Here is a 27,271-nt window from a genome sequence, read left to right as displayed (position 1 = left end):
ACTTTAGTTGGGCCTAATTGCTCCCTGAGGGACCAATCCTGGTGTCAGACCCACATGAGCACGGCCCGGTAACCTTCGCCTTTCCAAAATATAGATCCATATGAGCAATATTCACAATTCTGGACTAAATAATACGAGCGGCTCCGTCATAACGGCTGAGCTCACTTTAATCCTGTTATTCTCCAGAAGAGATGAAAAATGATGTCTCAAGTCCCACGACACAAATTAAATCTCATAATCCCAAATATTTCAAACATGCTGGATTAAAATGGGAGATGAATAACTATAACATGTCAAACCAAATGAAATCGCATATTACAAAACTATATTTTTACATTTTCTTCATAAAATGTGTGATTGATTCTTGTGTGAAAAACCTGAACAATGCTAAGGATTTAAGAAGTTTATTACAACCTATTCAAATATAGACACAGTTTGAGATTACTGTACAAAGCGTCAAACTTTTTCTTGCAATTTCTGCTTCCACTGGACTGGATTTGTTTATCTTTCTTCAGGATTGATTCAGGACTGTTTTCTGAAAATATGATTGAAACATATGTATGGTTGTGAAAGTGGTTGCACAATATATTGGCTTGGCCAATATTACCAGCCAATATTTGCCATTTTTAAATTACTAAAACTTTTATTTTGACAGCGCTGATTGCAGATGCACAGGAACTCCCATTCTGCATCTTCTTTAGTTTATTCTCTCTGTCTAATAACTGAAAGTCAAACTCTATAATACATTTTCATTTATTTAATTATTTTTTCAAGTAGGCCTATTAGAAGTTTTTTCATGGTTTTAGTTCTCTATAATAACGCTGTTATTGGTCTTGGAAAACCTTGATATAAGAGGAAGACTCATTTTAGAAGTGCAATTTAATTCATGTAAATTACTAAAATTTAATTTTTAAAAAGAAAGCTAATAATTAAATACAAATAAATAAATATAAATTAATTTATAACTATAGAATTAATTAATTAAATTATATTTATTAATATTCCGGTCTGGGAAAACCTGGATATTTAAAAAACAAACAAACAATTTTAATTTATGTAAATTAATAAAATTAAAAATTAAAATCTAAAATAACTATAGTACTTTTTCATATACTGTCGACATTCAGCAAATATGCATTTTTGAATATCTAATAAACATTTAATGAATACAACATTTACAGATTTATTTTTTATTAACTATTTTTTCAAATCGATTATTTGCTCAATATATTTATTTATAGAAAACGTTTTATTTAAAAGCTAAGATTGGGGGATTTGAGCTCTTGACATCTGGCAACCGCAAAGTTTTCAGGATAAGGAACCAGCAGACAAAAATGCAAACGATAATGCTTACTAAATCGAGAGAAGTGTTGGAAGTGGGACTTTTATTTTGACAGCGACGAGTGCAGATGCACAGCAGCTCCCATTCTGCATCATCTTAGTTTATTCGCTTTGTCAGTTCTATCTAATAACTGAAAGTCAAACTCTGTAAAACTGTTTTGCATATTTCATTATTTTTTCTTTCATTTTTCTTTCAAGTTTTTTTCATGGTTTTAGTTTATTATAATAACCCTGTTATTGGTCTTGGAAAATCTTGATATATGAGGAAGCCTTATTTTAGAAGCTCTGATTGGGGGATTTGAGCTCAAGACATCTGGCAACCGCAAAATTGCAAATGATGATGTTTACTAAATCTACGTTTTAACTCTAATCTGCGATAAAACTACGATTCATCGCACAGCATCAGCAATCAAAAATCCACTTTGCAGTTGTAAAAGTGGCAGAAACAACTCTGTTCGGCCACATTGACGCACTCTGCGTGAACTTTTAGGAAGATCAATTCTTCTCACCCGCTGTCATCAGCAACTGTAGCTTTCAGTTCTTCATGGTTTCAAAGCTCATGACACAGCAAACCCATCATCAGCTCGCCCTGAAGACAGATGCTTCACAAAGCCTCCACTTCATTTCTTTCACCTCTGAATATCTTCATCATCTGCTGCCTTGGGACAAGGCCGAGTTTGAACTTCATTTTTAACACGTTCATTATTTGCTCTTGAAAATGTCTGCAGGATACGAGAACAAAAAAAAAAAACTCAAGTCCTCGAGGAACAAAACCAAACTTCATAACAACACATGAAGTTAAGAGAGACATTCGTCAGCCTGCGGCGATGAGAGGAAGCATCATCAATCTGAGAAAGCAAGTCCGGGAGTTTCTGTTCCTAACGCTCATGTTTGTCCTACTTTAACGCTACGTGACCGAATACAAATGCAGCGTCTGTACCGCATCCATTCAGCTGCAAAACAACCTCAACAGCATTAGAATTACTGCTGTGTATAATCATCTCATTAAAGAATAAAAATGAAAATTCAGTCAACATTCATTCACCCTCAGGACTGACGTTCTTCTGTGCAATACAAAAGGAGACGCTGTGAACGTCCAGACTGTGCGTGTCAAGACGAGACACGCTAGTCTGATGCCAAAGAAGACTTGCAACCAATGACATTTGACATCACTAATGTCCATCCGACTCCGATGTGTTTTGACACGCCATATTTGATCCGGACATATGAGAGCATAAATAGACAGGAAGATTTTCAGCTAAAAACAATGTTTATAGTCATATATTATACAGGTTTGGATTTTATATTCCTGTAAGATAGTGGTTCTCAACCAGGGGTCTTCAATAGCAAACCCCAGAAAACTTCCAAAGGGACCTCAAGACGACTTAAACATTAAAATGAGCTAAAACAACTAAAAACCAAGATGTTTCTTATTTTAATTTAATTCAACCACTTTTTTGTAATTTTTTCAGTGTTATATTTAGCATCTCAGTGTTGAGATACTATTACATGTTTATATAATATATATTTGTATAATATACAAAATTACTAAAACTTTGACTAAAATGAGAAAATATGTAATTTTATTTAATTGTGTATATATATATATATATATATATACATACACATATATATATATACATATATATATGGGATTTAATGAACAGAATCTAGGAGTATTTACAGATCAAAATAAGTTCAGAAAACAAAGCTTCAGAGCTTTGGATATTGCTGTGGACAATGGAGGGCCTTCGAGTCAAAAAGGCTGAGATTCACCGCGTTAAAAAGAAGGTAATCAATGGATTTTCCTGCTGTTATCTTCTCATGTTTCCTATGTTTTCAGTAAACTCATGTTCTCCAAATGTGCTCTACCGATGATGAAAGCACCTATAAATCTGACATCAGCAGTGCTGTCAGCACTCAGTGCGTCTAATTACCAAACTATCCCACACACACGTGCACATTCACACAATTCAGAGGAGAAGTAAAGAGTTAAAAATAAATAATGAAGTTTCCAGCTTTGTGCAACGGTGAGAGGATCCTCCACTTCGCTTGCTCCAGCAACAAAACTCAATTTAAATTGATTCTGTGTCTCAAATCCTGGATGGTTTTTCCCGTGGGATGCAGGAGCCTGTGTGCGGCCACTAATGCACATTCAATGAAAGCTTCTATCAGGCTCAGCTACTGATACCGACAAACAATAAGTCCTAAAATACTAAAAAAGTAACCAATTTAATTACATAATTAGCTTATGTTATTAGTAAAGTCTTTTTATGCATATATTTATGTTTACTATACATTTTTATTTCTACCTGACCTGTCAAAAAGCCAAGCAGCGATCCTAAAAAAATAAAAAATAATCATTTTTTTAGCAATCCTAAAATAAATAAATACATTTGATAAATAATTAAATAAATAAATTTTAAAAAGCCATAAATAAATTTCAGCAGTCAATTTCTGTGCCATTATTGCCACTCAAATAAATGCTGTTATTTGAAACTTTCATCATAAATATTTAATATAGAAATATTTAGAAATGTTAAGCAACAACTGTTTTCTACATTGATAATAATCAGAAATGTTTCTTGAGCAGTAAAACAGCATATTAGAATGATCTCTGAAGGATCGTGCGACACTAAAGACTGGAGTAATGGCTGCTTTCTTTTGAAAATCTACTATTAAACCACTACTATATTTATATTGTTTCTTATGTCCCCTCTTGTTCATCTTTGGTCAAAAAGCCAAGAAGTGATCCAATGTTAAATACCAACTAAATCTTTTCATTTCGACAAAGGATTTTTGCAGTACATTTCGGTATCACTCCCACCGAGGAGCCTCAGCTGCTTCATTTAATGAGCAATTACTAATGTAATGAAGCAAAAATGGGTGTTAAAAATGAGCGTCTATGCTGTAATGCATGATAAAATGTGATAAGTCTATGCTGTTTTCATCAAGTTGCTGTGTTTATATGTGCAAACATACTGTAAATGTATGAATGATAGGGATGTGCGTTTGAGTCGTTTGGACTGCTTGAGTAAAGAAAATCTGACAAATATTTCAGTATTCAACTCTAACCAACTTGACCATGAGGCACTGCCAACAAATGCCACCATAACCCATCACAACAATATTGCATAACTTCAGAGTAACATTCAAACCAGATATAAAAATAACTGAATAGTTCAAAAGATTGGGGCTAGTACATTGTTTTTCCTCAAAGAAATTCATACTTTTATTCATCAAGGACACATTAAATCGATCAGAAGTGCCAGTAAAGACATTTATAATGTCACAAAAGATTTCTATTTCAAATTATTTCACCGGTTTTCGATTATTCTGATGTTTTGCTGGACATTGTAGTCGAGGGAGCAGCGGCGCTGTTCAGACGCTTCAGGACGCGCAGACGGGGGAAGCGAGCCGGCGCGCTCGTGAAGCTCAGATAGCACGGATTTCGGACAGCACTGCCTAGCATCCATCTGGCGAATCTCCGCTCTCTACCCAACAAAACGGACGAACTCCTTCTGCTCTGCCGAACAAATAAGGATTTCTCAAACTATGCTGCACTGTGTTTCACGGAAACCTGGCTGAATGATGCCATTCCAGACAGTGCGTTAAATCTGCCGGGCTTTCAGCTGTTTAGAGCGGACCGTGACGCAGAATCAACGGGGAAATCACGCGGCGGCGGGACATGCTTTTACATCAATGAGAGGTGGTGTACAGATGTAACAGGGTTAAAGAAGATGTGCTGTTCAGATCTAGAAGCGCTCTTCATTAACAAAGTCTTTCTATGAGCCGCGGGAGTTTTTCTCGTTCATTCTCATGAGTGTTTACATTCCTCCGCAAGCGCACGTGAGCTCAGCTTTACAGAAACTAGCTGATCTTATCACAGAGACTGAGCAACAACACCCGGACTCTGTTTTAATCATTCTCTGGGACTTTAATAAAGCCAATCTCTCCCGTGAACTGCCAAAATAGCACATCACATGTCCCACCAGAGATAGTAATATATTGGATCACTGTTACACAGCAAAAATCCGACCTACAGGCAGAAACTGAAATCAGCTAAACCTGTTTTAAGGACTGTTAAAAGATGGACTAATGAAGCAGAGCAGGATTTACCAGGCTGCTTCCACCTCACTGATCGGAGCTGCTGCCACCAATCTGGACGAGCTCACAGAGACTGTAACATCTTATATCAGTTTCTGTGAAGATATGTGCATTCCTACCAGGACTCATTTAACCTACAACAATGACAAACCGTGGTTCACTGCAAAACTCAGAGACAGCTCCGTCAGGCCAAAGAAGGGTGCTTACATGAAAGGGGACAAAGTCTTGTATAAACAGGCCAAATACACACTGGAAAAGGAGATCAGAGAGGCAAAAAATATGGATTCAATTCTCTTCCAGTGACTCCGCATCAGTGTGGAAAGGTCTGAAAGAGATCACCAACTACAAGACACCATTCCCCAGCACTGTGGAAAATCAACAACTGGTAGACGATCTGAATGAGTTCTGTTGCAGGTTTGAAAAAACACCCCACACCCGACTCGTCCTGAACACCTCTCACACAACCATTCACACCTCCAGTAACCCCCCTCTCCCCCACACCTGCAATTCAGATCAGTGAAGACTAGGTGTGCCAGGTCTTTCGGAAGCAGAAAAGGAAAAAAGCACCAGGCCCAGATTGTGTTACACCAGTCTGTCTGAAATCCTGTGCTGAGCAGCTGGCCCCCATCTTCACACAGATCTTCAACAGATCACTGCAGCTGTGCGAAGTCCCCTCATGCTTCAAACGCTCCACCATCATCCCCCTCCCAAAGAAACCCAAAATTACAGGATTAAACGACTACAGGCATGTGGCTCTAACGTCTGTGGTCATGAAGTCTTTTGAAAAACTGGTGCTGGCCCACCTGAAGGACATTACTGGATCCTTACTGGATCCTCTTCAGTTTGCCTACAGAGCAAACAGGTCCGTGGACGATGCAGTCAACATGGGACTGCATTATGTTCTGCAACATCTAGACAGACCAGGGACTTATGTGAGGATCCTGTTTGTCAACCCTCTACAATGCGAGTAAATCACTCGCATATGCGACTAATCTTCACTCTGGGCAACTAAATGATGTCTAATATTAGCCACTGGCTAATAAATGCTCAGATTTCACTCGTCAGTGAGTGAGTGAGCGCTTCAGAGTTTCAGCTCTCTGTCAAGCGATCTGTGCGATTTTTCAGATCATCTGAATGGATGCGCAGCGCACCTGTATTTGATGTACCATGAACTCTAGTGTAAAGGCGCATTACTTGCTTTGGTGAGAGCAGAGAGAGTCTTACATACATGCAGAATTGACTCGCTACATGTAAACGATATTCTTTGTTGTATTTTCTTGTCAAAGTTCCTTTGGATTTTTTCAGCTTTTAAGAACTGCCGTGTTTTCCGGTAGTGGGTGAAACTAATGCGCAAACGGCAATCTCATTGGCTGGTGCTCACCTATTATCGTCCCTGTTTTGATTTCAGCAAATCAGTTCGAGCAAACGCAGACAACATGATTAATATTCATGAATCCAGCAGCTCGTTAATCTTTAATGCGTTTTAGCGTTCTTATTAGCTGAATTCGTATTATTATTATTATCGTCTTATCAGTATTATTGTTAGTTTTTTCCCCTTTTTTTTTTTACAGAAACACTGAATGACCAAAAAAAAGCACCACCACCAGTCCTAAATTCAGTTAAAATGTCTATGCATTCATACATGGTTGCTAAGTTTTAATTCTAAGTACTAAAGTTCTATCATTAAATAATACTTGATTATCATAATGTCATATTATAATGCTTGACTGACTGATGTTAAAAGTGTACTTTCAGATATTTAAAAAGCTGTACCATTTTACAAACATATACAGTATTATCTATATCATATATAGATAGAGGCCTAGTATTATCAGTCTGGCGAATAAACTAAAAAATTTACTAGCCAATGGCGATTCAATTGCCAAGGTGTCCATAGAGGGTTGTTTGTGGACTTCAGCTCGGCCTTTAACACTATCATTCCAAACCTCCTCCTGCCCAAATTAACTCAGCTCTCCGTCCCCACCTCCGTCTGTCAGTGGATCAACAGCTTCCTGACAGACAGGCAGCAGCTAGTGAGGCTGGGAAAATACAAATCCAGCACCCGCATAATCAGCACTGGAGCTCCTCAGGGCTGCGTTCTCTCCCCACTGCTCTTCTCCCTCTACACGAACGACTGCATATCTAAAGACCCCTCTGTCAAGCTGCTGAAGTTTGCAGATGACACCACAGTCATCGGTCTCATTCAGGACGGTGACGAGTCTGCCTACAGACAGGAGGTTAAGGAGCTGGCTGTCTGGTGCAGTCTTAACAACCTGGAGCTCAACACGCTCAAAACTGTGGAGATGATCGTGGACTTCAGGAAAAACCCCCTACTCTCCCCCCACTCACCATCATGAACAGCACTGTGACTGCAGTGGAGTCATTCAGGTTCCTGGACACCACAATTTCTCAGGACCTGAAGTGGGACAATCACATTGACTCCACTGTTTAAAAGGCCCAGCAGAGGCTGTACTTCCTTCACCAGCTGAGGAAGTTCAACCTGCCACAGGAGCTGCTGAAACAGTTCTACTCCACAATCATTGAATCCGTCCTCTGCACTTCAATAACTGTCTGGTTCAGCTCAGCTACCAAATCTGACCTCAGAAGACTACAGAGGGTAGTCCGGACTGCTGAGTGAATCATTGGTACAACCCTCCCCACTCTCCAAGAACTGTACTCATCCAGAGTGAGCAAAAGGGCTGGCAAAATCACTCTGGACCGCTCACATCCAGCACACTCGCTCTTTGAACTGTTGCCATCTGGTCGACGCTACAGAGCTCTGAGCACCAGAACGACCAGCACAGGAACAGTTTGTTCAGACAATCCATCTCATGAACACCTGACAATAATTGTGGAACACACACTATTTATACACTTATTTATCTACCACATACTTGGTCTACAATTCAATTTGCACATAATATACCCGTACATACAACTGTCTATTGTTATATACCTGTACATACAATTGTCAATTTGTATATTTTTATTCCTTATTTACTTGTTCTTTTTTTTTTTTTTTTTTTATTATCTGTGTTTTTTGTTCTGTCGCTGTCATTCTGTTGCACTGTGGAAGCTTCTGTCACGAAAACAAATTCCTCGTATGTGTAAACATACCTGGCAATAAAAGCTCATTCTGATTCTGATTCAACACTGATAATAATCAGATTATAATTTCTTAGGCAGCAAACCAGCATATTAGCCCCTCTCTCTCACCTTTTTGGACTCAGCTCTCACAAGACCTATCATATTTGTTGGGTACTGGCATATGTTGGACTCCGCGCCATTTTTTTCCAAGTCAACCATTGGAATGCTCCTCACACAATGGACAGACGAACCTGGACGGTGTATTTATTGGACATCATCTCGATATAACTCTCAACTTCTCGTATACATGGATCTAATGTGAAAACTGTTGTGTCATCTTTTCTAAAGTCTTTGTAAAATTTATTTTATTATTATTATTTTTAATATATATATATATATTTTAAGTCTACCAGGGGGTGGGTTCTAAATTTGCACAGTTGCTTTTTGTTTTTTGCTACTGTTACCAGACGAAAAATTTATAAAAAGTTTAAAAAAAAAAAAAAACAGCATATTAGAATGAGTTCTGAAGGATCATGTGACACTGAAGACTGGAGTAATGATGCTGAAAATTCAGGTTTGATCACAGGAATCAATTACATTTTAACACAGAAAACAGCCATTTTAAATCATAATAATATTTGACTATTTTTACTGTATTTTTGATCAAATAAATGTAGCCCTGGTGAGCAGAGGAGTCTTCTTTTTTAGAATCACACCGACCTCAAACTTCTGAATCAAACTAATGTAGTTCAACTCATGAAACTTGCAAACTTGAGCCAGTACAAACTTACAATGTTTTTGTTTCTGTGAAGAAGTTTCAAATCTTGTGCACTGGTCTCTAGTGAGCGTGTGTGAGTAAATCTGACTGCTACTGTACTGATGTGTGTCTAGCGAGTTGCTGAATGGCGTGACCTTGCCTGTGGGTCTGTCACACACAGTCACACAAAGTCACACACACACACCTGTTTGTCGCAGCCTCTCTCATTATGTCCAGTCATCAGTGAATCACTGGTCCCTAATGGCCTAATGTGACTGTATGACTGCAGCGGACACATAAAGGAGCTCAACATTAAAAACCCTCATGATCCCTGCAGGAAACTGACATTCACGGGGAAAAAGAAAGAAGAAAACTGGATGGAAATTAGCTTCTCCTGACCGCACAGAGGGGTAGAAATTAATGCAGAGGTCACATCCCAGCATGCACTTGAGCGGCCGGAGCTGAGAGGGATGGTATCATTAGAGGAAGTAGATCATGCATCAGAATCTCTGAAGGTCTGGACAAAGCTAGTGTTGCGCGGTCCGCTTCGAGACCTCCGGACACCACTGCGGCGCTACTTTAGAGGACAAAATGAGTGGAGGGAGTCGGTCTTATCTTACACTTCTCCAGCAGCAGATATTGAGAGAAAATCCCTGGAAAAAGCTGCAGCTTATCAGAGCTTTTGTTTGGTGAGCAGAGAAGAGGTCAGCTGGTCTTATCAGACACAAAAACACTAACACCACTAGAAGATCAACACCTCACACAGATGAAGCACAGAACACTAGATACTCTGAATCTGTAGATACTCATCATGTAACAGTTAAAGGTGATGTAAGTGATGTTTTTGAAGAGCGTGCATAAAATATTACTGCTTCCTGACAGATAAGTACACGTCGTGAGGAATCACAACTGCCTCTAGCAGAACTAGACTCTATGAGAAGGAGAAAACGACACTCAAAAGTTCGGGGTTGGTAAGATTTTTAAATGTTTCTGAAAGTCTCTATTGCTCACCAAGGCTGCATTTATTTGATCAAAAACACACTAAAAATAGTGAAATATTATGATTTAAAATAGCGGTTTTCTTTGTGAGAAGATGTTAAAATGTAATTGATTCCTGTGATGCAATGCTGAATTTTCAGCATCATTACTCCAGTCTTCAGTGTCACACGATCCTTCAGAAATCATTCTAAAACACTGATTTGATGCTCAAGAAACATTTGATTATTATTATCAATGTTGAAAACAGTTGTGATGCTTCATACTTTGGTAGATTTTTTATTTTATTTTCAGTATTTTTTGATGAACCCATTTTTTCCACTTCCACTAATACATTTTTTTTTTACCAACATCAGCCCTAATCATAACTACCAAAAACGCATTTATTTTTTAGGATTTTAATCCATTAAATGCCAGTTTACATAATCCCACTGTTGTTTTTTTAAATGGAAGAATTTTTTTTTTAAATAAATAAATAAAAATAAGTAAAAAAAAAAAAAAAAAGAAATGAGCATGAAATACTACAATTCCAATAACATAATTTATTTATATTTAATAGAAACTTAAAAAAAAAAAAACAGATAAGCAGCAATAAACAAAAATTTCACTACAAAAAATTTTTTTAAATAATAAAAAAAAAAAAACCTTAAAGAGGTACTTGCATGCACACACTCAAATGAATCCCACTTTAATTGTTTGTAAACCACATAATTTACATGAACCATCCAAACAAACTGATCAAACCAATCTGGTTTTCAAAACAACAACACTAGACTGAAAAAACAAATGTTTTCGGATGTTAAAATATCTTGCCAAAACATCACAGAAGTCTGATGCACATTTGTTTGTGTGCAGGTTATGTAATAAAACCGTTACTTTGCTCGGTTCTCAGTGAGTGCAAACATGGGCTGATTCTGAGAGCGAGTTCATGGGAAAAGAGTGTGAGTTACTTCATTAAGCTTCACTTTAAGCGAGAGGATTTAATCAGGGCACAGGAGACACCGGCAGCTCAATCAATCAATCAAATCAATCAATCGATCAGTACTCACCTCTCCATCTCATACTCTTTCACGCCCGGCTTCACACGTTTCATCACCTACAAGGAAACACACACAGTAATCAGATAAGTGCGCTTTACAAAATATTCAATTAGTCATCCACCTCAGTCATCAGCCGAGGGCTTCCCTTCCCTCTCAGATAAAGCCTAATAATATCAATGAACTCTCGCCGGCAGTCGGAGCACGCAGACACAGACGAGAGCCGCACAACGGCTCTGAAAATGACCAGCAATTGCCTTCAAATTACAGAACGACTCATCCATTTGATGAGATAACAGTCATTTGCAGTGTGGTGGAGAGAAATGAGGGAGAGCGAGTGTCGAGGGCGGATTAGAGGGGCTGTTTGATGATTGTAGGTTAGGAAGCTTTTATTTCAATCGAGAATCATGAGTCACACTGTATAGCGCCGCTGAAGGATCCCCGGGAGATTGCGGAGATCAGGCTGATGTAGATAATGTTAGGTTAGGGTGGGTGACAGAGGTAATATGATACTTGTAGGTATAAAACGTTGCTAGTATATACTACTGTTCAAAAGTCTGGTGTCTGTAGGATTTTTTTTTTAAAGAAATTAATATTTTTATTCAGCAAGGACACATTAAATTGATTAAAAGTGACAAAAAAGACTAAATAAATGCTGTTTTTGAACTTTCTATTCAAAAAAATCCCCCAAAAAACCAAACAAACAAACAAAAAAGGGTCAAGTGTCAGTTCCAGCAAAAATGTTTTTTTTTTTTTTGGAAATATAAATTATATGTTGCAGTGTTCTGTTCTGCAAAGGACACTGAAAAAAAAATGGACACTGAAAAATGCTTTTTTTAAATAAATCAAAACAAGCATGAAAGTATGCATTTGACATTTCTATTTATCAAAGAAGCCTTTAAAAAATGTATCATAGTTTGATAATTTTTTTTTTAAATGTATAAAAAAAAAGAAGAAACAATACTAATAATATTGTTAATATATATTTTTATAATAATCATAAATGTTTCGTAAGCAGCAAATCAGCATATTTGTATGATTTCTGAAGGATCCAGTGACACTGAAGCCTGGAGTAATGATGCTGAACATTCAGCTTTTAATCACAGGAATAAACTACATTTTATAATATATTCACATAGAAAACAGTTCTTTTAAATTGTAATAAGTCATAATTTTACTGTTTTTACTGTCTTTTTGATCAAGTAAATGCAAGCAGAAGAGACTTCTTTAAAAAAAATTTAACTTCTGAATTGTAATTATCTCCTACTTGTTAGTAGCTTGTTTAATTTGTCATTTTAAAATTGTAATAATATTTCTCAATATTGTCATTCTGAAAACAAGAGCAAGAAATAAAGAGCAAAAGATGAGCACTTGACTTGTCTTGTGCTGCGTTAGACAGTCACAGTCTCCTGAGAAAGATCACCTGGCGCAGGTGAACATGACGTGACGTGGTACCACAGTGCTGGGAGTTTGGGAGGATCGGGAACGAGAGGCGATGAGCAGCTCAGGTGTCGAGCGCTGGATTTTAATGACGTCCCGCGAGAGGAAGAAGAGACGGGCGGATAGACACGGTCACGGTAACTTCTCATTTGTCCCTCTATGTTCTTCCTGTGCTGAATATAATTTGACTCATTAACGATATAAAAGGGTCCAGTGTGTTCTGAGCCGTCTTGTGTCAGATGCAAAAGAAACATAAGCAGAGTTAAAGGCATGTATATAAAATAAATAAATAATAATAGTTAAAAAAAATATACATGAAAGCAGAACACACAGTCAGTGACAAGTGACAAGAAACCCAACAGAATGCATAAAGTAATTCAGTGCTGCAAGTAGAAATACAACTGAATTTTTCTAGGCTACAAAACAATCTATTAAAACAAAATGAATTCCGTCAGCACTATTCGGATGGGATTTGTTTTCTAAATGAGTTACAGTTACAGAATGTCATGTAATGCGTACTTGAAACTAAAACAGAAAAAAATGGTTCTTGCAGCTTCATTGTTGTGGGTTCGATTATGAGGCATAAACCAACAAAATGTAAACCTTGAATGCAATGTAAGCTGCTTTGGATAAAAGCATCTGCCATTTGCAACATTAAGTAAATTTCTTTTATTATTTTTCATTGGAAAATGTGAGGCTGCTTTCAGCATTGAGTTTCTATGGCAGCAAAGAAAAGAGTAAACACTAGCTTATATTTCTGTGTTGAATTTGAAAATTGCACACAAAGTATGAGAAAGTTCTTATATTTCTAGAGGAAAGCCAAGTTAGCAGAGAAACGGTAGGTAATAAGCAAGAAAAACACTGACAAATGCAATTCTAATGGAACTGAAATCACAAAGTCCATGTGGACATCCTTAAACTACTCACATCTAAATAGGCCTAATGATGCTGTTTAAGATAAAATAAATAAATGCATGACTGATTGACAAAACAAATGTTGTTTGAAGAAATATAAAACAGAACTATATCATGCATCTCTAAACTGATGCACAATATCATGACTTTAGTATCTCTTCAGATATTTACATTTATGCATCTATCCTGAGCGACTTGCAGCATATGAAAGCCAGGAATCGAACTGTTGACTCTGGCATGGCTAGTTGCATTGCCTGTGTGTCAATATAAATGCTTCAAACTATATTTGCATGTACATATAGTCCATTATTCATATCCGGGAGAATCAAAGCTCAAATAACTGTCGTCCGCTCCTGTCAAACTCAATGAAACAGTAAAACTCTCAGGACTGGAGCTGAACTCTTAATCGCTGCTCGACTGAAACCGACCTTCGTCTCAGCTCTCCTCACCGCAAAGACAAAATCAGCATTTACAGTCATTTACATTTCAAACTAGCAAAACCTGCTGCTGTAAGCATCACTGACAGACCACAGCACATTCAGATGAATCTCACGAAACCCGTCAAGAACAAGACCAGGTCACTTCACACCAAAAATAAAGATAGACATTATACACATATTACATAGCATTTTGCTTAAAGAACCTTAAGCCTTGAAAACTTTAAGCACCAAAACATCCGATTTGCAAAAAGGCCTAATACCATATACTGTATATTACATATAACTTTAATGCCTTTATCAAGATAACAAAAACAGTAAAATGTATTATTTAACTTACAATCTGAAAATGAACAGAAAAGGTGGAATTCAAGCATAAAAGGCATAAAAGTGTCAAAAAAAGAAGTAAAAAATAAAATTCTGACTCAGATTTAGACAGGAATTGTGTGTTTATGGTGTTTGTCTGCTGATTAAGGAAGAATACAAGACTACTTCACTGTACAAATGGTTATCAGAAGCAAAAATGCTACCAAAGACATCATATTTTGTGAGAAAGCAAATCTTCCATCACTATTTTTGGAATCGGCAACCTAAAATTAGTAAGAAACAGGTATTGGGTTTATTCAACAAACATGATATGGTGGTGTAATGTGCATTTTAGGGTGAAATTTCTCTCTGGAGAGAGAAAGTGCAGAAAAATCATCCAGAATCTGTTCTGTTAGTCACAACCTCTGGCTGAGATCTTCTCCCAAACATCCCACCGCATTAAATCGAGCCGACAAGCGTTTTAGGCCATGCATGAAACTAAGAAAGAGCAAATTCATTTTTCTGACAACCTCTAAAATGTTAATTAACAAGATATGTTAATGGAGACAAAACTGAACCATGCATAAAAAATAAAATGACTAAGTGAAGTTAGAAGATTCTGATTTCACAATGATAATTCTACTAATTCTGATTTATTTTTAAGGAATCTTTGTTTTTGTGAGGAAGAAAGATGTTTGGAAATATTTTCCATTCTCATCTGTGCAAAAATAGAGACGTTCAAATCCATTAACGGAATGGAAAGTCATAAAAAAAAAAAATGGAAGTGATTTTGAATGAGAACTCGATTTGAATTCTCAACCCTCGTCTGAACTCTTCCCGCTCAACGGTTTGTCGTGACCGCACAGTGAACTCTTCAAAATCCCCCGTTCCTCATTTCAGCATTCAAAAAACAATTTGTTTCCATTGTGGCCGTGACTCATGTCCCTCTTAAACCGAATATCCAGCAATAGCAGAAGACGAGAGGTTACAGCCGCCAGACATTTGTCTATATGAGCTCTGGCTAAGACTGGCACTTATGAAGACCTATGTGCGTTAATATGTGCTGAGGCCTTTATTGCTGGAAACGAGAGATCAAAAGAGCCTCAAAACATGTCCTTCATACCTTCAACTGAAGATTGACCCGGTCTGCCAAGGTCATTTTCCATTTGATGAGGTGCTGGGGCTATTTCCTTTAGATAATGCGAAGATAAACGTTCACTGCGCTTTTACAATGACGCCTGCACACGTGGATGAATCATGAACACAGCATGATGAAATCAGAAAGACATCTTTGAATTTTATACAGTTTTAAAGGACTAGTTTACCCCAGTATCAAATGTTTCCATTATTTACCTATGCTCAAGTCATTCCAGACTTGCATAACTTCTTTGTTTTGCATGAAAAGGGAATTCAAACTTCGTGATGCTTTTAGTGACAAAAAACATTAAAGTGTCAAAAAACAGACTCGTGCATTATATTATCAGTCTGTAATAGTAGTCTATTTTATAAAATATAGAATGTATAGAAATGAGTCCTTTGGATTTTGGAATCACAGGTAAATAAAGTAAATAATGACAGACATATTATGAAATATTCTTTATGGAGCACAACAGTCAGGTTCCAGAAGCAAAAATGCTACTCATTTTCACCAAAGGGAAATTCATTTTTAACAATAACAATAATACATCTTTAAAGACAGAACCAATGTGAGCTCTGGGCTTATTAATTAATGGTATATGCTTTTGTTGAAGCCATCAGTTTGTATTATTTCAAGTTACATTTTAAATAATCAAGTTTAATAGCAGATTGTGGGGTTAAAAACTACATAACCCATGATGCTGTACCGAAAATTCCACCAATCAGAGAGCTGCATCCAGCAAAGTGCACCAAAAGAGCACCACTCCACTCTGTCTCCCTCTCTCTCAAAACACTAAAATATTTGATATAATATATATTTTGCAATATATATATCAAGAACTTTAAATGGATGGTTTTATATTTCTCCATTGTTTGCGACATTGGATATGTCATTCATAAAGCTTAATGGGACAGTAGTTCTTTCCCTCATTAAAGCCTTTAAGTTCACAGTCTTTTTGTCAAATTTTCAAATGTTTTTGCTTCAAATCAAAGTTTATGATGTTGCGATTCTCCTCGTAGCAGGTTGGTTTGGTTCCTGGCTTCTAATGCTTTAATGAAGACTTTTTTTAAAAGCCCTATGGGAAAAATTAATGAAAAAATACCAACGCTGCTGAAAAAGTGGGCGCTGCTAAAGCAATCTATAGATAGGGCTGTGTGGAAATCTCTCAATAACTGTGACATGAACTGATGTTCTTTTGATGTAACAATCATTGTTAAAGCTATAGCAGTCACTATGATAAATATGATCCCAGGTTAAACACAGACAAACCACAGACCGGCCCATTAATATCCAACACTCTTAAAAAGGCTTTTCATCCATTAATGGATATCAGCAACTTATTCTACCACAAACTAGCACCATCAATCTGATTACTAAATTAATTTGAGTTTTTCCTCAAGACATATAATATAACAGTGTTACTGTTCGTGACTGAGGACACAGATCTGCACTTTAGACTGTATTATCAAGCAATTCTGAAGAGCAAACGTTTTAGTTTGTATTGTTTCAGCATCCCATTCACATTCACTAAGGCATTATTAGGTAAAATGGCAAAAAAAAAAAAAAGGTTGAACTTGTCGTTTCTTTGTAATTAATTGTGAAATTTATAAGCAATTTATGAGTGAAAACTGTTTCTACACCATTTTTGTTTTCAGTGTAGTGCCTAGTCAAGATGCAGGTTTTGTGCTGAAATATCAACTGTTTAGTATTCTGGTATTGTCTTGTATCTGTGAAGGATAAATGCAATGCTGGCCTAGATTCTGATCAAGCAAGGTATAAGATTTTGGTAGCTTTACATCAAGAGTATACAGTACAGATCTGACTAAAAATGCTTTCTAACAGAGAAACAGAAGGTAAAATTCCAGCCCAATAGTGTTTTGAAGAGAGATTCGATGAGGTTTTTTCCCCCCTGAAACATCCTGTAAATTGTCATTCTCACAAAAACTGTGCCAAACACACAGCTCATGACCCAAACTCAACTGTCTGGGTCTCAGGAGAGCAGCGAAACACTCTGAGCAGCATTTCCTAAAAGCATCACAAGCCTAAGGAGATCGCAGAAAGCTTGTGATGCTTTGGAGAAATGCAGTCCTGGTCTTTCAGAGTAATTATGAGATCTTACTACTTTCAATTAAATTCTTTAGGGCATATTTTAGGTTAACAGTTTTTAAATGAGAAAACTGAGGGAAGAAAATCTGCCTAAAAGCTTGCTTTACCTCTTTGTGGGCGTCGCTGGAAATGCGGTTGGTGTAGCGCAGAACTTCCAGCTCCATGTCAGTCTTCAGCAAACGACTGCAGACACAGAGAAAGAGAGTTGATGCTAATCGTCATGACAAAGATTGCAAAAATGTGCATATGAAGATATAACATCTTATATATCAAGAAGCTGCAAGAGGCTGTGTGTTAAAGTGATTTTACCAGGGCTGTTCTTATAGGCACGACGTGAAGCTACACCCTAAAAACTGTTTGGTACTCAAAAAATGTTCACAGATGCACATGCACTGCTGTTCAAATGTTGGTAAGATTTGCTCACCAAAGATGCATTTATTTGATCAAAATACAGTAAAAATTTGAAATATTTTAACTGTTTTCTGTGAATATACTGTAAAACGTAATTTATTTCTGTGATCAAAGCTGAATTTTCAGCACCGTTACTCCAGTCTTCAGTGTCACATGATCCTTCAGAAATCATTCTAACATGCTGATTTACTGTTCAATAAACATTTCTGATAATTATGCTGAAAACAGTTGTGCTGCTTCATATTTTTGTGGAAACGGTTACATTTAAAAAATTTTTTTTTTTTAAATGGAAATCTTTTGTAACATTATAAATGCCTTTACTGACACTTTTCAAATTTACTTGCCAGAAAGTTTAATGAAGAACTAACTTCTCTGATAAACTTGAAATCCTAAACTTAGCCCAAACCCAGCAGGACTGACGTCAGAGAAATCAGCATTTTGCCTCTCGTTAGTGTTTTTTTTCTTCTTCACCTCCACCATCTATTCCTGGTTGAGTGTCTTCATTTATGTCTTAATGATGTTGCCTGCATTACTGAAGCATCTTGACATCACCTCCTATGACTCAGTGTGAATGTGCCAACTTTCTAACAACACATCTAAATATATCACTACACACACACACACACACACACACACAGCAGTAACCCATGGTTACGATCTGCCATGTGATTCTTATCAGCAGCTCTATTCCAGAGCACTGAACACTTAACACGCGGATCATGGGATCTCTCACATCAGAAATCAGTAAATACATGGTTTGTTAAAGGAATAGCTCATCCAAAGATGAATTTGCTGGAAATGTCCTCGCCCTCAGACCATCCAAGATGTAGATGATTTTCTTTCTTCGTCAGATCTGGAGAAATGTAGCATTACATCACTTGCTCACCAATGGATACAATATTTCTCTCCTGATTCAGACCAGATGACTTTTTCACTGGAGAAAGCAATATTATGGATAGAGCACTCCATAAAAGACTTTTGGATGGAAGCAACTGTTTAAAGTTAAAAACAACTTAATTATGGATTTGTTTCTTACAAACACGCAGCTTTTGGCTTCTCGAGACATTAATTGATGGACTGGAGTGGTGTAGATTACTTGTGAATTATTGGCACCCATTCACTGCAGAGGATCCATTGCTGAGCAAATGATGCAATGCCACATTTCTCCAAATCTGATGAAGAAACAAACTCATCTACATCTTGGATGACCTGAGGCAGAGGACATTTTCATTTTTGGGTGAACTGTTCCTTTATAAAGTACGAGGAATGCTATGTTTAAACAAATATATTTACTTGTCTAAATTGACAGCTAATGCTGTTTCTGTGACCGACTTTAAAAGTCAACATGAAATCAAAACTGACACTGTTTACGATTTTAATGCATGTTGTGTGAATAATTCATCAGTGCATGTTATTCGAAAAGAAAAAAAGTTTATTTTCATAATCTTTCATTAAAAAATATTTTCTTCAGCTGAACTTCCTTCCACTCCTCTAATGTAGTGTGTGCTGTAAGGTCACCAGATTACAGAAACAAAACAGCCTGTGAATGCAGTTCACTCAAGTACTGAGCAAAAAGTATCTTTCATCCACCATTTCTAATGAGAACCAGCTGTGTTGCTGGAGCACTTATTACAAACTCATGGAAATCTATCTCATGGAAATAATTCACCACCCATATCTGTAAATAATGTTGGTTTGGGAGAATAAAGGACATTGACTTGTCTAAATTGACAGCTAAAGCTTTTTGTGTGCCCACAAGTCAACATGAACATACTAAAAATTACAAAAATACACATTTCTAAAAATGTAGTCAAATTCAAACGAAAACTGTATATACAAAAAATAAAAACCAATTATAAAAAAAAAATAATAATAATAATATATTATATATATATATAACAATATTAAGACATTTTGTGAGGCTGCATGACAAAAATAATCTAAAATTCTATAAAAGATATTTGTCTAATCGGATGGGAAATAGAAATATTATTTTAGTAATTTTATTATAATAGTATCTCAATGAAATAAACGCAGTTGTGGCAGACATTTTTTTTTTTTTTTTTTTGCCTATTTTGGATGGAAACCAGCTATTTTCTGAAGGACAGGTCACAAACTTAAAAACTTGTGGAAATCTATCAATAATTCATCAGTCATATTAGCAAATAATGTTTGTTTTTGTAAACAAATGATGATATTTACAAAATAAAATGAATAATTGCCTAAATGATTTGAGATTTGGTGTTCGTTAGAAAAACAGCTTAAAAACCAGCCTAGGGTGTTTCACAGGTCTGGTTTCCACTGGTCTAGTTTGCTGGTTTTAGAGCAGTTTTGTGGACCATCTATACATCTTAACCTGGCTTCAGTATAGTCTTTCTAACGACACAAGCTTATCCGCTTTGTGTGCAGGTCTTTAATATCTGCTTCATCATGGAGAAGCAAGCGGCAAACTCTCTCTGGAAATCTTGAGGTAATAAGCGAAGGGGAGGAAGAGAAGGAAACAACAAAGTTAGCAGGCGAGCGAAGGGAAACCGTAATGAGCCGCTTTCCTTCGAGTAATAGAGGAGAAAACCTAATGCACACGCCAGCGAGAGAAGCACGCAGACCATTAGAGACAAACACCGGCCGTATAGACCCACGCAGGAGGCTTGAGAGAGAAAGAGGACTGATGGCAGATTGTTTGTAATGTGCTTGAGCTGTCGACGTGAGCATGAAGAGCTCTCCGTCATGACAGAGTCATTCTGCTGAAATTAGCTGAAGCGTTTCAACAGCGACGAGAAGAGCACTTTGTCTAAATGTCATTTTCCCAACAAAACTCCAATTCTATGAAGTAATAATGAACATCTGATTCCAGCAAAGTTCATAGTGTCTGAATGCTTAATGATGCTCTGTTAATTAAATACAAGACAGATTAAACAAGCTGATCTGCTCAAACTTTTTAAAAGATGCAATGACAATCAAAACACAAAAAGATGAAACAATCCAACTTCAGCTCCGGTAATTGCTGTCTATTTTACCTTTCATCAAAACATCAAACAATTGCTAATTGGCGTAGCTGGCAAACTTGCTTTGATTTAGTTAATTGGGCTTTAGTAACGAGCAGGGTTTTGTGCTTTAGTTATTAAGACGTCAATCGGCTGCGGAAGAAAACGGCTAAATTGCGTAAAGCATGGTGTTAAATGGTTGAAATGTTTTGACATTTGCGTCGGTGATATAAATGACACTCACCACTCCACAATAACCGGGTGCAGCAGGGAATTATTCACCTGAAACCTGCAGAAGAGAAGAAAAAACATCAACTGTTTTTGTCTCACACAATACTGACTGTCTGCATCTATTGTTTTACTATCTGAATCCTCCTTTTTGTCAATGCTTTGTCAATGCTTTAGAACAGATGACAATTGTGTTGATATTTTTTATTTATTACAATGACATTCAACATTTTTAAATACTTTCTGATGCATAAATTAGTGCATATCTAATATTTAGAAATATTTCTCATTAGGATCAGAGTCTTTTCATGCATCAGTCTAAACGGGTGGGTCCTTTTATCCGAGCACACAGAGGACGTGTGTGCTACTTTCCCTGGAATGAGTTTTAGGAACAGAGCTCTGAATAATGGATGAAACTCACTGGCTGATGCCTTCAAAGGACGCTTCGCGACAGGTGCTGCCGCTATCGGTGTTCACTCCCCGCTACACACACAGAAACAGACATTAAACCTACTCAACGTCCCATTATCCAAAAAGAATAGAACAGAACTAAAATCATATGTAGGCCAGATGTCTGAACATCTCAATTTCCTATACACACTAACAGAGGGAGTCTTATGAAAACAAGACCAGGGGCCAGTTGCATGAACTTAGCCACCATGTTAAGACTGTGTCTTAAAAACTAGTTTGACCAACTAGCAGTTGCCAAGGGGTAATCAATCTTACTTTTCCAACACAAATAAGACCAATCTTCCTTTTCATAACTGAATTTAAAAAGTAAAAAAAAAAAAAAAAAAAAGTTATGTTTACTATTATTCATTTCTTATTAATATATCATTATTATTATTATTATTATTATTATTATTATTATTATTATTATTAAATAACTAATAATAAAAATGTTAACTATTACTATGTTATGTTTACCATTTATGTATTTGTCAATGTTATTATTATTAAATAATAATATAAAATCAATGCATTGTGTACTATAAATTGTTTATTAACAGTTATTTCATAATAATAGTAGCAATACCCCATTAATAAATAATAGTAAAATAGTAAAAATGTATTGATTTTATTATTATTATTATTATTATTATTATTATTATTAAATAACTAATAATAATAATAATAATAATAAAATCAATGTTTTTTACTATTATTTATTTATTTATTATTAACATTATTATTAACAGGTTGTTATTATTATTAAATAAAATAGTAACAACAACACCAACAACAACAACAACAATAATAATAATAATAATAATAAATACATTACTTTTTATTATTATATATGGTACTTCAATTATATATGGTATTTCATATTGTAATTATATATTTTCTCTTTAATTGAAAAATACAATAATGTATAACAGAGACATCAATAACAACAATTTTATATATATATATATATATATATATATATATATATATATATATATATATATATATATATATATATATATATATATATATATATATATATATATATATATATATATATATATATATATATATATATATATATATATATATATATATATATATATATATATATATATATATATAAATTTTTATTTACATTATAAATTAATGTTTTACCCAAACACATTTATATATTTAATAAGATAAATAAAATAAAATGTATATAGTGTTTAAATGTATACTATGCTACTACATTACAATGAATGTAAATAATAATAATAATAATAATAATACAATTATATATAATTCAATTACAATGTTATTTATTTATTTTTATGAAACTTTTTTTTATTATATCATAGTCCAAATATCACTACAAGACAAGGATGGCATCTTGAAAGACCTCGTGTGAAATAAATAAGATCTTACCAGTGTGAGCAGGACACTCGGCTTCATTTTAGTCAGCACATCAGCAATCTGTGGATAAAAGCTTTCATTAGAGCGGATAATTTAAGTGGAATATCACTGGCTTTGCAGAAATATCAGTGAAAATCCCTGGCCGCCGCTGACAGGTGCACTAATGAACGACAGAAATGGCCTTTGAGGAGAGATTTCCTTATGAAAAGCAGATCCAGCGGTGGTGGCAGACAGACAGACAGCGTAAATGTCAACCGAAGAGAGAATGAATCATCAATAATCTGCGCGAACAGAACGAGCAAAGGATTGTGGGAAGGAACACCTGAGCGGTCTTATATGCTCCCAGGAGTGAATAAGCAGCATTTGAAACCCGCAGGACAAATTAAACGCAGACTATTTCACCTCAGGGAAGATTTCTGAGCAGAATCCACATTTCTGTCTGATACTTCATCCAAAAGAAATCCATACAGACGACACCAGCGCTGAATGCTAAAGCGATAGTCTGTCAGTATTTATTCAACCCCATGTTAGTGCACACCTGTATGCAACACAGAACATTGTTGAACATCTTTTGTTCATGCAGAAGCAGAAGCATCAGGATCTATTATCATATTCTAATAGAGCTGTCAGGAAAACAGATTGAGCTGGGACGACAGTCTGAGGAGTAAATGAAGCTCTCGGCGTCCTGAACGAATGAACCCAGCGAGAACATCTGATTAATGCGGCGCGGGGGCCGTGTGCTTAACGGCCCTTATCTGAAAAATTACAAAACACGCTGTAAGCCCAAAGACAGACAGCGCTGACACTCTGACCACATCCACAGAATATGAGCTGAGAGACCGATTAGGACATCTTTATTATTATTATTATTACTACTACTACTACTACTACTACAACAATATACATTCATATACACACACACACACACACACACACACACACACACACATACATATATATATATATTTTTTTCTAAACAATATATAAATTAAAATAATATACAAAATTAAAATATGAAATAAAAAATATATATATGACATTAGTTTATTGTACATAAACTATTATTATTATTATTGGACTTAAAATTGAATATTGTATGTGTTTTCAAAAGAGTGCCAACTACATATACTGTTTACATATTACCAATATTATATTTATATCAAATAATAATAATAATTACTTTTTATTATATATTATATTTTAATTTCTTCAAATAAAAATAATATTTGAATAATAAAAATAAAATGATCTAATTCATTTTAAAACGATACAAATATACAAACAATATATAAAATTCTACATTATAGAGCTACTAATATATATAATTATTATTGCTACGTATTGACAGACTACAAACAAACAGCTCAATTCTTAAATCCATTATGTGCTTTTCTAATAATCTAAAAGTGTATTATGTTTTTCATAACCGCAGATACATGTTGCAGTTCCTTATAAAGTTACTGAGCAACTGACTAATATTTCTTTGATTTACTCACTGAAACGCCTCGTACCTGCAGAATAAATAGACGCGAGCAGCAGCTGTACATCATCTTAACATGTCAGTGCTATAAATATTTGATTATTTTGTTAGCAGACTAGATTTGACTTATGACTCTGAAAGAAAGTCACACTGGTTTGCAAATAAAAGGTGAGTCCGTGGCAAATATAATAAAACAAGGTGTGGTTTGTTAACATTAGTGAATGCATTAGCTAACATCAACTTCTTAGGTGCATTAACTAATGTTAACATGTTAAAGTAAATATTTAAATATGTATTAGCAAATGATGAAACTGACAAACTAAGATGCTGTGGAAGTATTTACATTAACAACTGAGAGTGCTGTAAAGCATTGCTTTACATTCATAAAACAAAACAATACTGGCGTCGACATGAAGCACTGTTTTTCACAGCTTTTAGAAAGTAGCTCAAGCATACCTAAACTGATGTTTCAGGACATGAACTGCTAAAGTGTTGTTTGTCTGTGGCTGTGATTGAGCTGATGTGTGTGGAGAGTAAATTAACACCTAGCTCAGGTAAAGCTGAGCAGTCTGGCATCAGTGCGAACTGCAGCTTCATATTATGAAATAGAATTAAAGTAATAATTAAATTAAAATGCACTCTGTCTTGTTTAATTCATATCGCTATAAAAACCTGCTCTTGAATAGATCAAAAGAAATGTGATAATATTTTTTAAATAACAGAATAAAATAACAACATAAAAAGTACCTTGTCTTGTAATAACATCACTATAAATTTCTGCTCCCCTTAAAAGATCAAAAGAATTGAGCATTTTTTAATTATACAATTAAAAAAATAATAACACAAGTGTAACTTGCTATAAAGAGCTATTTTTTCTGTTTTCATTTTAATTAAAATTGTAGTATTTTACATTATATTGTACTATAATTATTGTAAAATATTTTTTGTCGACAATTTTGATGGTTTAATTTTTTTGTTTATGTAGTTTTAGTTATTTTAGTATTTAATATTAAACAAGACGAAAATTATTGAACTCATATCACTATAAAATATATTTATATGATATGACATATATATATATATTTGTATGCATGCATGTATGTGTGTGTTGTTTTTTAAATAAAGGTAAAACAATAATAAATAAAAATTTACATCATCTTGTTTAATTAATATGACTAGAAAATACTGCTGCTAGATCCAAAATAAAATGGATCAAAAGAACTGTGATAAAGTTTTAAACATAATTAAAATACTAAAAACATAAAAATGTACCTTGTGTTTTTTCATGAATATTAGTATAAAATCCTGCTCTTAAATAGATCAAAACAACCGTGATCAATCAGAAAACATTGACCAGATGGCAAAGGGCTGAAATATTACATTAATCAAAGATAATAAATAAATGAAACATGACAAAACCAAAACTGAGAAGTTTTAAAGAAAGAAAGCACTTAGTCAGATCTACTGCTGAGAGCTCAAGACAGATGGCGAGGATAAAAAAAAAAATGACATGCAAGATAAATGACCGACTCTTAAAACATTTTAACAAAAATCCAAACTTAATTGGGTCTGGCAGCCGTGTCATAGACCCTTAATTATTCTAATTTTATGAGCGCAGAAATCAGTGATCAAGATTAATGGGCTCAAAATGTCTAAAAATCAATGAAAACAAAATCAATAGTGTTTTCATCTGACATTCTGGCCTGCTGTGCAGAATAGCAACACATCTGAGCGTAAGTGGAAAATGACGGTCATTAAAGCAATCAGTACAAGCCTGATTGAATATATTGAGGAGTCGAGCAGCTGTGAGAGAGACGGGATCAGATCAGGACAAACCCGCAGAAACCAGACTCACAAGGTCTGGAAATCCAGCTGCTGCGGATGAACACAGACCGTCACAGGCTCCAAGAGCTCAATGACAGAAAATTATAATTTAGCTAAATTAAATAAGTAAATCAAGCACATTGCCTCTCAGCATTTCCACTAGCGTCAACAAATGGAATTGAAAATATAATGACAGGTTTCCAAAAATCTCCAAAACAATGAAGCTGCTCAAACAAACCAGTGTTATTTTAGTACTTTTGATATACTAGTTTTTGTCATTTCAAATTACACTTTATTTCTATTTTGTTTTTAATTTTAGTTTTGTTGCATTTCTGTAATTTTTATTAGTTAAATAATAAAAAAAATAAGTTTATTTTTATATTTTATTTTATTTCAGTTAATGAAAAATGTTTTTTATGGTTTTATTTTTAGTTTATTTAGTTTTATTGATTTTAGTACTTGAACTAAAAATAAAAATAAGAAATGTTAACTTGGCAACTAGCTGAAATAAAATAAATTAGTTTCTTTATTTTATTTCAGTTAATGTTTATTTCATTTCAAGTAATGATCTGGTTTCATTTTCAAGTAATTCATTAATTTTGTGATTTTATTTTTAGGTTTCAAACGATAACAACAAACAAAAACAAACTAACAAAAATCAATGGGAAATCAACATCTGAATAACTGAATAACCTGAACTTTGTATCAGATGCACCACGTCAAGTTCATTTTCACAGCACAAACCAACCACGACAGCATCATGCGGCTTAGTTTACATAAAATCAACAAATGCAAAGACATTTCTACAGTCGGAGACTCAAAGTCATTC

The 27,271-nt window shown here is 35.1% G+C and overlaps 1 protein-coding gene across 2 annotated transcripts in view; it reads right to left on the bottom strand.

Moving 5' to 3' along the window:
* pepd (peptidase D) overlaps positions 1 to 27,271 on the bottom strand; it is a 64,623-nt gene that overhangs the window by 27,107 nt on the left and 10,245 nt on the right. For both annotated transcript variants that reach the window (XM_058750878.1, XM_058750879.1), the window contains exons 5-9: positions 23,151 to 23,198; positions 21,712 to 21,773; positions 21,307 to 21,351; positions 17,775 to 17,850; positions 11,338 to 11,384 (exon numbers count right to left, since the gene is read on the bottom strand). In XM_058750878.1, coding sequence (XP_058606861.1) covers positions 11,338 to 11,384; positions 17,775 to 17,850; positions 21,307 to 21,351; positions 21,712 to 21,773; positions 23,151 to 23,198 — 278 coding nt within the window. The remainder of the gene's footprint in view (positions 1 to 11,337; positions 11,385 to 17,774; positions 17,851 to 21,306; positions 21,352 to 21,711; positions 21,774 to 23,150; positions 23,199 to 27,271) is intronic.

Source organism: Onychostoma macrolepis, chromosome 18, assembly GCF_012432095.1.
Source record: "Onychostoma macrolepis isolate SWU-2019 chromosome 18, ASM1243209v1, whole genome shotgun sequence".
Taxonomy (NCBI): domain Eukaryota; kingdom Metazoa; phylum Chordata; class Actinopteri; order Cypriniformes; family Cyprinidae; genus Onychostoma; species Onychostoma macrolepis.
This window is presented reverse-complemented; position numbering and strand designations above follow the sequence as displayed.